This window comes from Peromyscus californicus, unplaced genomic scaffold (genome assembly GCF_007827085.1).
Source record: "Peromyscus californicus insignis strain IS unplaced genomic scaffold, ASM782708v3 Scaffold_2__1_contigs__length_46816999, whole genome shotgun sequence".
Lineage (NCBI taxonomy): Eukaryota > Metazoa > Chordata > Mammalia > Rodentia > Cricetidae > Peromyscus > Peromyscus californicus.
The window spans coordinates 36,610,576-36,626,454 of NW_026294540.1; the positions used below are offsets into that span (position 1 = coordinate 36,610,576).

The window sequence follows — 15,879 nt, forward strand, 5'->3', positions numbered from 1 at the left end:
CACCCAGCTGGCTTCCCACTTCAGCTGTGTTCCCCGAGGAGGCTGGACACATCTCTCTCAGCGTTCCGACCGCACCGCCTGCCATTGCATAGAATGTCCTGGCCCTCAGTCCCAACACATGCGGCCTTCCGCTGTGCAGCTCCACAGGCTGACGTTGCCCTCTCCACATTCACAGGATGTCCTGACTGACCTGTCTGCAGAGAGTGAGAACCTCGAGCTGGATATTGAGCTTCAGGACTGTGTGGCCCACAAGGTATGTTTGTATGGAGAGGGAACATCTCAAAGAGATGGGGTACTGTGGCAGAAGGCACAGGATGGACTGTCAGATCAAACACTTGAACTGGGCTGTCTTTCCTTCCCTCATTGTTTGTTTGTTTATTTGTTTTTCAAAACAAGGTTTCTCTGTGTAGTTTTGGTGTCTGCCCTGGATCTCTCACTCTGTGGACCAGGCTGGCTTCGAACTCACAGCGATCTGCCTGCCTCTGCCTTCCAAGTGCTGGGATTAAAGGCATGTGCCACCACCGCCCGGCTCCTCTTTTTTTTTGTTTTGTTTTGTTTTTTGGTTTTTTGTTGTTGTTGTTGTTGTTGTTGTTTTTTGAGACAGGTTTTCTCTGTGTAGCCTTGACTATCCTGGAACTCACTCTGTAGACTAGGCTGGCCTATAACTCATTTTGTAGCTAAGGATAACCTTGAACTTTCTGATCCTCTTGCCTCCACCATCTGAATACTGAGATGACAGGTTAGGGATCAAATCTAGGGCTTGAGGCATGCTACACAAACATTCCACTAACTGAGCTATATCCCCAGCCACTTTCCCCTCTAATTAAAGTTTGATATCTTAGTGGGAAAATGCTCAGTCCAGCACAGAGCAGCAGAGCAAGAGCTCTGGCCTTGTGGGCGGCACCGGCTGGACAGCTCACTTCCCACAAGTTCTCTGTGGATGTGGCCAGGGCCTAGTTCTCTGTTTCTCTCTTCCTGTTCTGTGGGGGTGAGTGGGGCAGAGTTCCTCCTGGGGAGAGGAAAACCCCACCTCAAATGGGGGGTGTGTGTGAAATGGTTTTTAAACATCGTAAAGTAAGTATAATAACTCCAGACGTGGAGAGTCTTAGGTAGGAGGATCATGAATTTCAGGCTGGATTTGGCTATACAACAAGGTCCAGGCCATTGTGAGCTATGTAGTGAGACTTCCTCTCAACAAACCAAAAACCATGACGGATGGGAAGATAGATGCATGGATGACGGATGGATGGGTGACTGATAAATGGATGGATAGATGAATAGATGGGTGATTGGGAAGTTAGATGCATGGTTGATAAAGGATGGATAGATGGATAGATGGGTGGTGAGTGGATAGGTGGATGATGGATGGATGTGTAACATTTATCATTTTAACCATTTGTGGTGGTTCAATTCAGGTCCATCATGTGTTTGTACAGTGTTGTGTGCCCATCTTTTCTATCTATAGCCTAAGTTTTGATGAACCCTGATGTTGGCCCTGGGCTCATTAAACACTAACGGCCCTAGTCCCAGCTCTCATAGCCTCTATTCTACCCTCTCCCCTGTGAGCTTGCTTCTTCTAGTATTTATCTTTGTGTGTGTTCCTATGTGTGTGCACGATCACATGTGTACATGCGCACATGAAGGTGAGAGGTAGATTTTGTTTGTCTTTTCCAATTGCTTTCCACTTTATTTTTTGAGATAGTCTCCCTAAACCTAGATTGAGCATTTAAATCAGTTTAGTTGAATGGGGCCAGGGAAATGGCTCAGCGGGGGAAGTGCTTGCCAGGCAAGCGTGAGGATCTAAATTTGGATCTCTGGCACTCATGTACAAAAGCTGGGCATGGCAGGGCGCATCTGTACTATCAGCACTGGGTGGGTAGAAGCAGGCGGATTCTGGGGTGTGCTGGCTGGCCAGCCCAGTTTAAACAGCAAGTGGGCACCTGTACTCTCAGCCGTGGGAAAATGGAGACAGGAGAATCTGCAGAAGCTGTAGGGCCAGCTAGCCCAGTGTAGACAGGCAAACAGCAAGAAGCCCTGTTTCACAGTCAGAGGCAAGGACCAACACCCTATGGTGTCCTCACACCTGCACCTGTCTGCTGTGGCAAGTGTGAGTCCACACTCACATGCATGAACACTAGTGCGCGCGCACGCACACACACACACATATACACACACACATACACACACATATACACACACGCACACAGAAGGGGTGGCCTTCAGAGCTGTGCCCATTAATGGTATGTTATTTTGAACAATCGTGTTAGCAACTGTTTATGGCAACAGATATCACTAAGGCAGGGCTGGGGTGTGGCTCAGTCAGTAGAGTGTTTGCTTAGCATGCATGAAGCCCTAGGTTCAGTGCCCAGCATCACATGACCTGGATGTGCTGGTGCACACCTGTAATCCCAGCACTCAGGAGGTGGAAGTAGGAGAGCGGAAGCTTAAGGCTTGGCTACATGTAGTGAGTTTGAGGCTGGCGTGGACTACATAAGCAGGTCTCCTGTAAATAAATAAATAAATAGCCGGGCGGTGGTGGCGCACGCCTTTAATCCCAGCACTCGGGAGGCAGAGGCAGGTGGATCTCTCTGAGTTCGAGGCCAGCCTGGTCTCCAAAGCGAGTACCAGGAAAGGCGCAAAGCTACACAGAGAAACCCTGTCTTGAAAAAACCAAAAAAAAAAAAAAAAAAAAAGAACATCCTCCTTTTTCCCATTCTGCCTGTCTGTCATAACTCATTTCAATCTTGTTGTAGTTCTCAAAATAGTGTCTTTTTAAAAGGTATTTTTATTTCTGTGTGCACACATGGCTGCTTTTCTGTATGGATACCATGTGTTTGTAGTGACCACAGAAGCCAGAAGAGGGCATCAGATAGATCCCTTGGAATTGGAGCTACAGGCAGGTATGACTCACCTGTTACGGGAGTTGGAAATTGAAACTGGTTTCTCTCTGCAAAAGCTCTTAACCCCTGAGCCCCCAAAGTAGTTTGTTACATTCTTCCATGTCTTTGTTAACACTCCCAGCAAAGTTTTGTTTGCTGCTGAATGGGCAACCAGACTTTAACAGAACCCGCTGGAAACTGTTCTCTTCGGTTCTCCTGCACAAACATCAACCTCATGTGGTGGAGCATACATTGCAGCATCTGCCTTTCCAACACAAGAGTAAGCCACAGGGCTGAGGAGATGGCTCAGCAGTTATTAACACTAGCTATTCTTCCAGAGGACCAGGGTTCCATTCCCAGCACCCACATAGCAGCTCACAACTGTCTGTAACTCCAGTTCCAGAAAATTAAAAAAATAAAATAAAATAAAGTAAACCACAAAACCAGAGGCCCTGGACCACTGTTTGGGGGTCTTCGATTACCACATAACCTGTAAGTGTACCCCACTCTCAGAATGTTCTCTTCACCTATCAGCTGTCGCTTGAAAAGCTTAAAACACTAATTGACGACTTTCTCAACTTTTTCAACTCTGCTTTCTTTGGCTCATGATCTTTCAATTTGAAGAAGGGACTCACCTCTTACAACTTAGAACTGTGTGTTTTAATTTGTGTGTGTGTGTGTGTGTGTGTGTGTGTGAGAGAGAGAGAGAGAGAGAGAGAGAGAGAGAGAGAGAGAGAGAGAGAGAGAGAGAGAGAGAGATATGACGTACATGCCAGAGAAGAACTGCCAGTCTGTTCTCTCCTTCCACCACTTGGGTCTCAAGAATCAAATTCATGTTGTCAGGCTCCGTAGCAGGCACCTTTTTCCACTGTCCCAATGTGACTGTCCCTAAATGGTGTGTTTTAATATCTTTATAAAAGGATCATCTGGGCATGGTGGCACAGCACTTGGGAGGCTGAGGCAGGAGGACCAAAAGTGCAAGGCCTGGGGCTGGGAGGATGGCTCAGTGAAGAGCTTGGCATCCAAGCATAAGGACCTGAGTTTGGATCCCCTGCACCCTTGAAGGACCTGGTTATGTCACCCCAGGTCTGTAGAGAGTGGTGACGGGCTGGCCCCAGGGGCTCACTAGCTAGCCCGTGTAGCAGAATCAGCATGTTCCAGGTGCAGTGGAAGCCTCTATCTCAAAATATGAGGTAGAAAGCAAAGGTACCCAGAGTTGACCTCTGACCACATGTGCACACACAAGTGCCTAAACTCACATATCTGTGCATACACCACACACACACACACACACACACACACACACACACACACACACAGTGCAAGGCCTGGCTGTCTTACATATCAAATTGAGAGCCAGACTTGGTAACTTAAAGGCCATCTCAAAAAAAGAATAATTTTTTAGAAGACTTGTTTATGATTGTGTCTGTGTGCACATGCCCATGGAGACCAGAAGAGGGCAACAGAGCCCTTGAAGCTGGTGCCTGTGAGCTGCCTGATGTGGGTGCTAGGAACTGAACTCTGGTCCTCTGATCCATTTCTCCAGCCCATAAAAATAAGTTCTGAAGAGTATGATTCAGTGGTAGATTGCTCGTCCAGCATACATTAGGGCTCCCAGGTTCAGTCCTCGGTCCGTAGATGGTTCCTTCAGTCACGTGTCGTGCAGCTATAGACTAGTACACAGGACTACACAGATATGCCTGCTGCATAGTTGGATGTTGCTGGTGACACCTACTCACTTAGCAAATAACAGCACCCACTTCATGGCAGCCAGCCTCTGGACCACAGACCAAGAATGTATCAGTGAACAGTAAGGCCAGAGACCCTGTCTTCCGAGCCGTGCTGATCCCACCCCATCTTTATACCTCCAGGGAATTGCTCAAGCAGCCAGATACATTTACCGCAGACTGATCAATGACGGGATTCTGAGTCAAGCCTTCAATGTCGCTCCGGTGAGATGGCTTGTTTTCTATTTCCTGTTCCTGTCATGTTCTGTCTGTTCTTCTGGACCCCAACTCCCTCTGCCCTCTGTCCCCTAGGAGTACCGGCTTGTTCTGGTGGGGCACAGCCTCGGAGCCGGAGCTGCGGCCCTGTTAGCCATCATGCTTCGGGGGGCCTACCCACAAGTCCGTGCGTATGCCTTCTCCCCGCCCAGGGGCCTGCTGAGGTAAGGCTTCCCTCTCCTTTCAGGACGAGTGGAGCAGCTGCTCTCTCTTCATTTACATCCTTTAATCCTCTCTCCTTCTTAGAAGTTTGTTTTAAAACACTGTAGTGCTGAGATGTGGTCCGGTTGGTAGCTCACTCAGGTCTGTCATCCCAGCACTGGAGAAGCTGTGGTGAGAGGATTACAAGGTGAAGGTTCTCTTTGGCTACACAGTGGGTTAGACCCCCCCTGAGCTACATGAAACCCTTGTCAAAAGGGAGAAGAAATACTATGTAGTTGGAGGAAGACTATGTAAATTGAACACAGTAGTGCACGCCTGTGATACAAGCACTCAGGAGGCAGAGGCAAGAGAATTGTAGTCCTTACCGATGTCTGGCCAATAGCTCTAATTTCCTAAACAGCCCAGGCTGGCCTGGAACTTGCCATGGAGCTGAGGGAGACATTGAACTGATCCCCGCACCTCGGCTTCCATAATAGCTGGGATTATAAACCTGACTAAATGATAGAATTCTAAGGGGTTTTTTTTGTTGTTCTTGTTGTTGTTGTTTAGTTTGTTTTTAAACGATCTTTTTGTTATTATGTGTGTGTACACATGTTTGCAGGTACCTATAGAGGATAGAGGACCCTGGGATACCCTGGAGCTGAGGTTATAGCTGTTGTGAGCTGCCCAACCTGGGTACAGGGAACCAAGCTTGGGTCCTCTGGAAGAGCAGCATGTGCTTTTAACTATTGAGGCATCTCTCCAGCCCTGAAGTTGGTTTTTAAAGACACTTTATTTTAGGACTAGGAGTGTAGCTTAGTGGTCAGGCACTTGTCTACCATGTGTGAAGCCCTGGGTTCAATTCTCAGTGCAATTTAAAGAAAAAGAAACTTCAAACTATATTTTATTTATACATATGTATAGTATGAGTGTCTATAATATGAGCGCCTACCAAATATGTGCAGGTGTCTGTGGAAGCCAGAAGAGGGCATCCGTTCCTCTGCAGCTGGAGCTACAGGTGGTTATGAGCCACCCAAAGTGGTTGCTGGGTCCTCTGGAAGAGCAGTAAACACTCTTAAGCACTGAGCATTTCTCTGGCCTCAAACTTTCCCTTTTTTTTTTTTTTTAGTTTTAATTGTACTTCTTTGTACAGTGTGCATGTGTATGTGTGTGGGTGTGGCTGTGCCATGGTACACATGCCACATGTAGAGAACAGTTTGAAGGTGTTGGTTCTCTTCTTCCACTATCTGGGCACCAGGGGTTGAACTCAGATCATCAGTCTTGGCAGCGAGGGTTTTCAACCCGCTGAGCCCTTTTGTAACAGAATTCCCACATAGTCTGTGCTCACCATGTGAGCCTCCCCTGCTGCCTGCCACCTCCCCCAACCCCAGCGTGCACTTCTTATCCCTGATGGGCCTCCAGTGACACATCACTGTCACCTAGTGTCCATCATATGTATGGGCTTCACTTGGACTGTGCACATTCTCTGGGATTGAACAAACAGGACATTTATTTATCTATTTATTTATTTATTTTTAAAGGTTTATTTGTTTATTATGTATATAGTGTTCTGCTTGCATGTATTCCTGCAGGCCAGAAGAGGGCACCAGATCTCATTATAGATGGTTGTGAGCCACCATGTGGTTGCTGGGAATTGAACTCAGGACCTCTGGAAGATCAGCCAGTGCTCTTAACCTCTGAGCCATCTCTCCAGCCCCAGGACATTTATTTTTATGAGTTGGAAAACTGTTTTTCCTTGCTAGTTGAGCATGTTGACTGAACTATGCTATGCAAACTTTTGCCTTGATTATGAAAGAAATTTGTGCCACAACAAAAAAGACTAAAACAAATCAAGGATTAAAAAATTGAAGGTGAAAACAAAAAAATATATATATCCATCTATATTTATATATGTCCATATATTTATATATCCATATCTATAGCTATCTATATATCCATGAGAAAATTTGAAAAATACAGAAAACAGATCAAAGATCTTTTGTTTTGATTTCTGTTTTTGAGACAGGCTGTCACTATGTAGCCCTTGCTAAAACTTGAACTCATAGACATCAGCCCGCCTCTGCCTCCAGAGCTCTGGGATTAAAACTGTATGTGCACCATCACACCTGGCAAAAGCTCTTTCCTTTTGTGGTATGGTGGATTAGCATGGGGCCTTGAGTATTCTATCAGTAAGCCACGCCCAAAGACCCTAAATAAAGTTCTATTTGTTTATTTTTTAATGAAACAGCCTTAACCCAGAACTCAGGAGTCTGAGACAGATTCTTACAAATTTGAGGCCAGCCTGGGGTATACACACAGTGAATACCAGTCCAGCTTGAACTACATAGCAAGACTGTTTCAAAAATATAAAAATAAGAACCCCAAACAAAAGTAGAGAGGATAACTGGACATGGGCATATATATATGTATATATATATATATATATATATATATATATATATATATATATATATATGTATATATATATATATATATATATATATATATATATATATATATATATATATATATATATATATATATATATATATATATATATATATATATATATATATATATATATATATATATATATCTGTTGTCCTAGCTGGGTACAGGCTGAGGCAGGAGAGCATTGCTTGAGCCCACGAGTTCAAGAAAAGTCTGGGCATGATAGGGAGTACCCCTCCCAAGAGGGAGGGAAAAAGTATGCTGTGGTCTGTAAACTTCAATTTAGCCAGTTTCAACCCTCTATCAGTGTATAGCTCTTTTATGCCTCCCTTACTTCCCATGTAGTGTCTGTACACAGACTCAAGCAGGCATACGCTGGCTTTAAAGCAATTCTGAGACATATCATTTCATCTGTAAATAACACATCTAAAGATAGAGCACATTAAATATTTAATTTCTGGATAGATAATAACTGATCACATTTTCCCAATTGATTCCTAACGTTCCCCAGTTTGTCTACATGAGGATCCAGGTGCCATTCACTGGATCTAACATTGGATATGGCAGATTTGCCTTATAACTGTCTTCATGGTTTTTCTCCCAACTCCTTTCAAAACTAAAGTATTACTAGTGTATGAGTGCAAGTGCACGTGCACACATCATGGCGTCATTTGGAAGTCAGACAACTTTCAGGAGTCAGTTTTCTCTACCATTTCGAGGCAAAGGTCTCCTATTATGCTGCACTGGTCTCTGGTCTCTGCCTCCCATCTCACAGTAGGAGCACTGGGATTATACATACATGCTACTACATCCCGCGTTCAGGTAATTTGTTGAGAAGAGCTTGTCACATCCTGGGCTTGTGCTGTTCTTTTCTGGTGTCACTGAGCGTGTTTCTCGCCATGACCTGCAGAACTCTGCCCTGTCTGGGGGCAGTGGGGAATGAGAAAGCACAGACACATGTACAGAAAAACTGGGATTGGGGGCTGTGTGCTCTGATGGAGATGCACCAGCAGCCCTGACACACTGACTACAGACAGCTGAATGAGAAGGCGGGTTTACTATATACAGCTCAAGGGGAGGTCAGTGCATCTCAGGAGGGGGTCTCTGGAGGGGAGCAGTCTCAGGCTCGTCATCCAGAAGAGGAAGCCGTATTCCATACTTGGTTGCACACACTGTCAACATTCCCATCCCATGGGTCTGAGGCATCGGAGTCCTTAACGTGGTTGGTTGTGCTCATGTCCACAATACTCATTCAGTCTGGACTTCATCCGCTCCCCACACTGTGTCCACCAACATAGTTTAATTTCACTGAAAATGGAAAGGGGCTGGAGAGATGGCTCTTGCAGCTCCATCATGAGGACCAGAGTTCAGACCCAGTCAGACAGCACTCAACCACCCCTAACTCCAGCTCTAGGGGATCTGATGCCCTCTTCTGGCCTCCGTGGGCACTTCCACATGTGTACATACATAGATACATAAATCTTAAAAAAATTAAAAGGAAGTTGTAACAACCACTGAAGATTAGATCTGATTCAGAGTGGATGGTTTTAGCAATATATACCTCCTGTTGGCCACGCTCACAGCCGGACTTTGTCACCATCTCACTCCTTAGTGTTAGCAGTGACAGTCATTGACTTGGATGGACTTTCAGAGGTTAGGGGGTGGAAAGGGTTTCCTTTCCTTCTACACTGATTAGCTGAAAATAACAAAGAACTTGCCAAGTATCTGCTTGGGGTGAGGGAGAGTTCATGCCAGAGAAATAGGAGAGATGCAGAAATACTGTGGGTTTGCTTTTTGGTTTTGAGACAATCTCACAGTGTAGCTGAGCCTGACCTAGATCCCATTATGTAGCCCAGGCTAGCCTTAGACTCTTGATGCTCTTCCCGCCTCAGCCTCCTAAGGGCTGGGACAGAACAGAACCCTGCTCAGTTTGGAAAATACACCATGAGCTTAATTTTAGGGACCGTTTTTGTTGTTTTTTAACTCTGTTTTCTAAGTTAGCGTACAGGATATCAACATAGTTCCTAAGACAATTCCGTAAAACCAGTACTCCTGCTATTTTCTGTTCTCATTCTCTCAAAAAAAAAAAAAAAAGTCCTTTCACACCAGAAGTAGGCATTTATTAGGTGATTTTCACCTTCACATTTTATTTACATATTTACTTTTTAGTGATTTCTAGAGAGAATCTTAACTGTGTAGCCCAGGCTAGCCCCAGTTCTCAATCCTTCTCCCTCTCCCGCTTAAGTGCTTGATGGGAATGCAGGCTGGCCTTGAATCCAGTCTTCTCGCCTTATCCCCGAGCGGCAGAAATTACAGGCTGTCCCCCCCTCCCCCCACCGGGCCAGCTTCTGTCCCTGCAGGTGTACGCTGCAGTGCCCAGCCTTTTGCCTCTGTCTGCTCATAGATTGCCAGGCCACCTTGGTAGATTGTGCCTTCTGGGCCTGCTGGGTCACAGGGATCATTAATGGTTTAGCTGTGGTCTCTTGAACGTCTCCTGTGGCTTTGACTATGCCCGAGCCCCCATGTCACTTCTCTCCTTTAGAGGATTCAGAATGGCAACACCAACATCTGCCCTGGCAACTTTTTATACTCCCCCCGCCCCCCAAACCTCCTGCAGCAACGGAACCTAGACTAACTTAGCTTGTCTCTCGTTTGAAATTTCAGCAAATCCCTTTATGAATACTCCAAGGACTTCATTGTGTCACTTATCTTAGGAATGGATGTGATTCCCAGGTCAGTGTCCCTTGGTTGGCCCATAGGGTTGGGGTCGTTGGCAGTACCGGGTACTGAGGTGTCTGCCTTTTACTAACTAGGTTAAGTGTGACCAACATGGAAGATCTGAAGAGAAGGATCCTGCGAGTGATTGCTAACTGCAACAAGCCGAAGGTAACTGCTCCGCCAGGTTAGATGCCGGAGGGTCTGTGCAGAGGCGGGCCGAGCGCTCACAGCCAAGCCATTTATGCCGGCGTCTTTTCCTCTGCCCTGTGAACAGACTTTTGTCTGGGGTTCTCCGTGAGATGCAGAGGAGTCACACAGATCGCCAGTTAGGAAACACTGTTGCCCGAGCTGCTGTTATTTTAGCCCGTCTTTCAGTTACATTGCTTGCTCCCAGGCTTCCAGTAAGGCCACACTGTTGCCCGAGCTGCTGTTATTTTAGCCCGTCTTTCAGTTACATTGCTTGCTCCCAGGCTTCCAGTAAGGCCGACACAACAGACTCGAAGAAGTCCTAGGGGGCTGGCAAGATGGCTCTGTGGGGAAAGGTGCTTGCTGCCAAACTTTCTGACCTGCATTCAATCCTCATGGTGTGTGTGTTGAGGGGGAACCTCCCCCCAGTCCTCATCTCCATATACATACAGTTAAATAAATAAATGTAATAGGAAAACTTTAATGGCAGAGGCTTGAGAGTGTAGCTCAGTGGTAGAGCACTTCCCTAGCATTCAAGAGGCTCTAGGCTCAAACCCACACACACAGGAAGAGAGAGTGTATTAACCAGTAGGAGCTGACCGCCATGAGGTGGTGTAGTGGTGTTGGCCTGTAATCCAGCAGCTGGGAGACTGAGATAGGACTGCCAAAAATGTGAGGCTAAGAGGAAAAGGGAGCCAAGGAGGGGGCAGGGCTAGAGCCCAGTGGTACAGCACTTGCCCGGCATGCTGGAGGCTCTAGTTCTGTTGCCTGCTATTTGAGTAGTTTAAAAAAAGGAAGAGGGCCAGTAAGACAGCTTAGCAGGTATGCCACGTGACCAAGCCTAGTCTGAGTCTAGTCACTGGAACCCAGGGGTTGGAGGAGACATCCCATTCCCACTCTGTCCTGTGAATTACACACACACACACACACACACACACACACACACACACACACACACACACACACATCCCACTCCCAGTCTGTCCTGTGAACTCCCAACACACACACACACACACACACATACACACACACACACACACACACACATCCCACTCCCAGTCTGTCCTGTGAACTCCCAACACACACACACACACACACACACACACACACACACACACACACACACACACACACACGTCATGCCACCACAGGAACACACAAAATAACTATGATTAAAAACAATATTCAGAGATCCACCAGCTTCTACCTCCCAAGTTGCTTTTTCTGTTTTAGAGATGGAGTTTCACAGTGTAGTCCAGGCTGACCATGAACTCAAAGTATCTGCCTGCCTCTGCCTCCTGAGTGCTGGGATTAAAGGTGAATAACATCATTACACCAACTAGTTTGTTTTTGGTTTTGGATTTTTTTCTTTTCAGATAAGAGTCTCAGGTATCCTTAAACTGTTGATCATGAACTTCTAATCTTCCTGCCTCTGCCTCCCAAGTGCTGGATTACAGGTGTGCACCACCACACCTGGTTTGATGCAGTACTGGGGATGGAACCCAAGGCTTTCTTCTTAATAGTTTTTTAAGAAGTAGCCCCTGTCTCCTGGGGTGTGGCTAGCTCGGTGGTAGAGTGTGGGCTTAGCATGTGTAGGGCTTAGCTCTGGGATCAATCTCCAGCACACACACACACACAAAAATAACTATTCTTCAAAAAACATGTATGATTTGGTTTTTAACGATTGCTGCATGGTTTTTAATGATGGCTTCATGCCACTACAAGCCCTGCTCACGACCCATGGCTGTGTAAGTACAGGCTAAACCCTGAGGGCTGCCACCCAGCACAGGACCAATCTTGTCCTTGGGTCTCACCTTTCAGTACAAGATCTTGCTGCATGGCTGCTGGTACGGACTGTTTGGAGGAAGCCCTGATAACTCTCCAACTGAACTGGACGAAGGCAACCAGAGAGCCCTGACCCAGCCTCTTCTTGGGGAGCAGAGTCTCCTGACACGAGGTTCCCCAGGCTACAGCTCCAGCGACTCCCCTCTGGACTCTCCCACCAAGTACCCACATCTGTACCCGCCGGGCAGGATCATCCACCTGGAAGAAGAGGGTGGTTCAGGGAGGTGAGTGCGGGGGCATGCGGGTCTGACGCGCCCGTCCACTGAGGGCGACCGGAAGCCTGACCCATGTGCAGCTTCACTAGCTCATACTCTCTTTCGTTCAAGGTTTGGCTGCTGTTCCGCTGCCCACTACAGGGCGAGGTGGGCACATGAAGCAGAATTTGGCAAGATCCTGATAGGCCCAAAGATGCTGACGGACCACTTGCCTAACATCCTGAATCAAGCCCTGGACAGAGTGGTCGCCGACAGAACAGCCTGTGTCTCCTGCCCAGGGCAAGGCGGCTCTCACACAGCTGTGGTTTAATCCCCTCTACTGGACACTGCCCAGCACAATGGGCGTATGCTTTTTTTTTCTTCCTTAGACTGAATGTGAGTGGCTTCTGTGAGGCTGGTATGGTGGCATCCATCAGTAGTAATCTGATGAGTCCCAGGAGAATGGGCAACAACATGACCAATTTTGTTTTTTTCCTGAGACAGGATTTCTGTGTAGCCCTGCCTGTCCTGGAATTCGATCTGTAGACTAGGCTGGCCTCAAACTCAGAGATCTGCCTGCCTGGGATTAAAGGCACGCACCACCATCGCTGGCCTATAGAACCAATTTTAACCACAGTATTAACAGGAACAGGAGTCTAGAACATGCAGAGGTGTTGGGAATTCTAGGGCAGCTCGTGGAGCAAGCCTCCTTTGGCCCCCTGAGAACTCCACATCTGAAGACCCTCTGTGGATCTCTAGCACTCCTGCCCCTGCTAGGATCCCATCCTGCTGTTTACATGAGTCTGAACTTAAGACAACAGGTGTGCACTTTATATTCTTTACCGGCATTCTTCCTGCGGCACTAAGGACAGCTGGAACTTCCTCTGAGCCCACCACTGCGGCTCATTTATACATGAACTGATTGCTTAACTTTCATGTATGCTTAATTCTCACATTATTCTAGCTCTGGAGGCACATGTTGGGCTCAGAGGGAATTTTTTAAAATAAAGTAATTGATACACCACTGCACGGGAAGGTCTTCTGTATTACTGGGAGACAAACTTGCTAAGCAGCCCATGCCGGCCTCCAATGTGCTAACTCCCTGCATCAGCCTCTTGGTGCTAGGATTACAAGCCTGCACCACTGTACCTAGGTGGCAATGAGGGGTTTTGCCTTTTTATTGAAAACCAAGTTGTCTTGTCACTCTGGTTACTGAGGACTGCACATATTCCAAATACAAAGAGTCCACCAAGCATAGGACACTTAAAAAAAAAAACAGAGGGGCTGGAGAGATGGCTCAGAGGTTGGAAGCACTAACTGTTCTTCCAGAGGACCCGGGTTCAATTCCCAGCACCCACATGGCAGCTCAAAACTGTCTGTAACTCCCATTCCAGGGAATAATACCAATGGAAACAAACAAACCAACAAAAAACCCGGAAAACAAAAAAGCCAAGTGTGGTTAGTAGTGACTTGAAGCTGTCAGCACTCAGATGGGGGCAGGAGACCAGGAACTGGAGGTCACACTCAGCTACTTAAAAAGATCCAGGCTGTGCTAGTTTGAGATGCTGTCTCCAAACAAAACCCCAAAAGGGGGCTAGAAAGACTAAAGGGAAGACTCACAAGATATATTAATAAATACAACTGCCAGGTACGGTAGAGCATGCCTTTAATCCCAGCACTCTGGGGCAGGGGCAGGCCATTCTCTGCGAGTTCAAGGATAGCCTGGTCTATATAGTTCTAGGCCAGCCAGGACCATACCATAGTGAGACTGTCTAAAAAAGTAAAAGTACACCCCAATATAGCAAAAAAAAAAAAAAAAAAAAAAACAACAACCTGAAGGGAAGTTCCAGGAATTTTAGATCCAGCGAAGTATCCAGTAGAATGGCTTCTACTGGATGAAAGCCCTCAGACAAAATTAGGGTAAGTAGACCGTGGAATTGTGTAGGCTATAAAGATTTGATGGCCAGATGATCCTGAGACAACAAAATGCAGACTGATGTGAATAGTGTGTCTTAAGATTCAACAAGAGGGCTAGCGATGACTTGGTCAATAGTCTTGTCAGGCCAGATATGGGGACATAAGTTCACACTGTGCTTGAACGGTTGACAGGAAGGTCCCTAGGGCATAGTGACCAACCAGTCTACCCCAGGTTCAGTGAGAGAGCCTGTCTTCTCCCCCACCCCCCCCCCAAAAAAAAAATCACTGAGAAGATACCTGGGGCCGGTCCCTACAGATGTGTGCATACAAACACACACTTTAAATTTCAGATTTCAGTAAGCCAGGAAGTTTAGGTGAACTCTTCACAAATAGAACAATTTAAGCATTATCCTCAGGAAACCAGAAGTGCAGGAGAGGTCAAGTTGTTATCACTGGGTACAACTTGAAGTTTATGTACTTATAAAATCATGTCTACTGGACACTCAATATTTGGAAAGAAATGAAGATGGTGTTGGGGTGCCATTGGGGAGGCATCGTCCCTCACATCCTTCCTCGTTGGATCAAGACCTGTGGCCGAACATTGTGGTAAAGGTGAATGTCAAAATTTTGACTGGGGAAACAGCCGGATATGGTGTCACACACTTTTAATCCCAGCACTCAGGAGAAAGAGGCAGGCAGATCTGTGTTCTAGGCCAGCCTGGTCTACACAGAGAAACCCTGTCTCAAGGAAGAAGGAAAAAAAAAAGTTTGGGGGGGGGGTTGGGGGCTGGAGAGCTGGCTTAGCAGTTAAAAGCATTTACTGTTCTTGCAGAGGACCCAGGTTTGGTTCCCAGCACCTACATGGTAGCTCACAACCACCTGCATCTTCAGTCCCAGGAGATCCAAAGCCCTCTTCTGACCTATGTGGGCACTGTATACTAGCGGTACACAGACATACACATTTGAACAAAACACTCATAAAGCTTAAAAAAAAGAGACTGGAAGTCCGGCCTCTAAAATGGGTCAAGCAGAGCTCATGTTCTTTTAAGACTTATTTATTTATTATGTATATAGCATATATGACTGCAGGCCAGAAGAGGACACCAGATCTCATTACAGATGGTTGTGAGCCACCATGTGGGTGCTGGGAATTGAACTCAGGACCTCCGGAAGAACAGTCAGTGCTCTTAACCTCTGAGCCATCTCTCCAGCCCCCTCATGTTCTTATAATAAGCCTTTACTGCTGTGTTTTAAAATTGCCCGTTTAAGCCGGGCAGTGGTGGCGCACGCCTTTAATCCCAGCACTCAGGAGCAGAGGCAGGCAGATCTCTGTGAACTGGAGGCCAGCCTGGTCCACAGAGCTAGTTTCAGGACACAGAGATAACCTGTTAACACAGAGAAACCCTGTCTTGAAAAGAAAAAAAAAATACTGCCTGTTTTAATTCTGGTTAAAAGAAAAAAGGTTTGGAGCTGGGTGTGTGGCAGAGTCCTTTAATCACAGCACTAGGGAGGTAGAGCAGAGGAGCTAGAGGGCAGCCAAAACTA

The 15,879-nt window shown here is 46.6% G+C and overlaps 1 protein-coding gene across 3 annotated transcripts in view; it reads left to right on the top strand.

Moving 5' to 3' along the window:
• The window catches only part of Daglb (diacylglycerol lipase beta), a 39,353-nt gene extending 25,907 nt beyond the window's left edge, over positions 1–13,446 (top strand). For all 3 annotated transcript variants that reach the window (XM_052754375.1, XM_052754373.1, XM_052754374.1), the window contains 7 exons: positions 176–253; positions 4,751–4,831; positions 4,919–5,046; positions 10,139–10,207; positions 10,288–10,360; positions 12,200–12,447; positions 12,550–13,446. In XM_052754375.1, coding sequence (XP_052610335.1) covers positions 176–253; positions 4,751–4,831; positions 4,919–5,046; positions 10,139–10,207; positions 10,288–10,360; positions 12,200–12,447; positions 12,550–12,748 — 876 coding nt within the window. In that variant the 3' untranslated portion in view covers positions 12,749–13,446. The remainder of the gene's footprint in view (positions 1–175; positions 254–4,750; positions 4,832–4,918; positions 5,047–10,138; positions 10,208–10,287; positions 10,361–12,199; positions 12,448–12,549) is intronic.
• Positions 13,447–15,879: the final 2,433 nt, after the last annotated feature.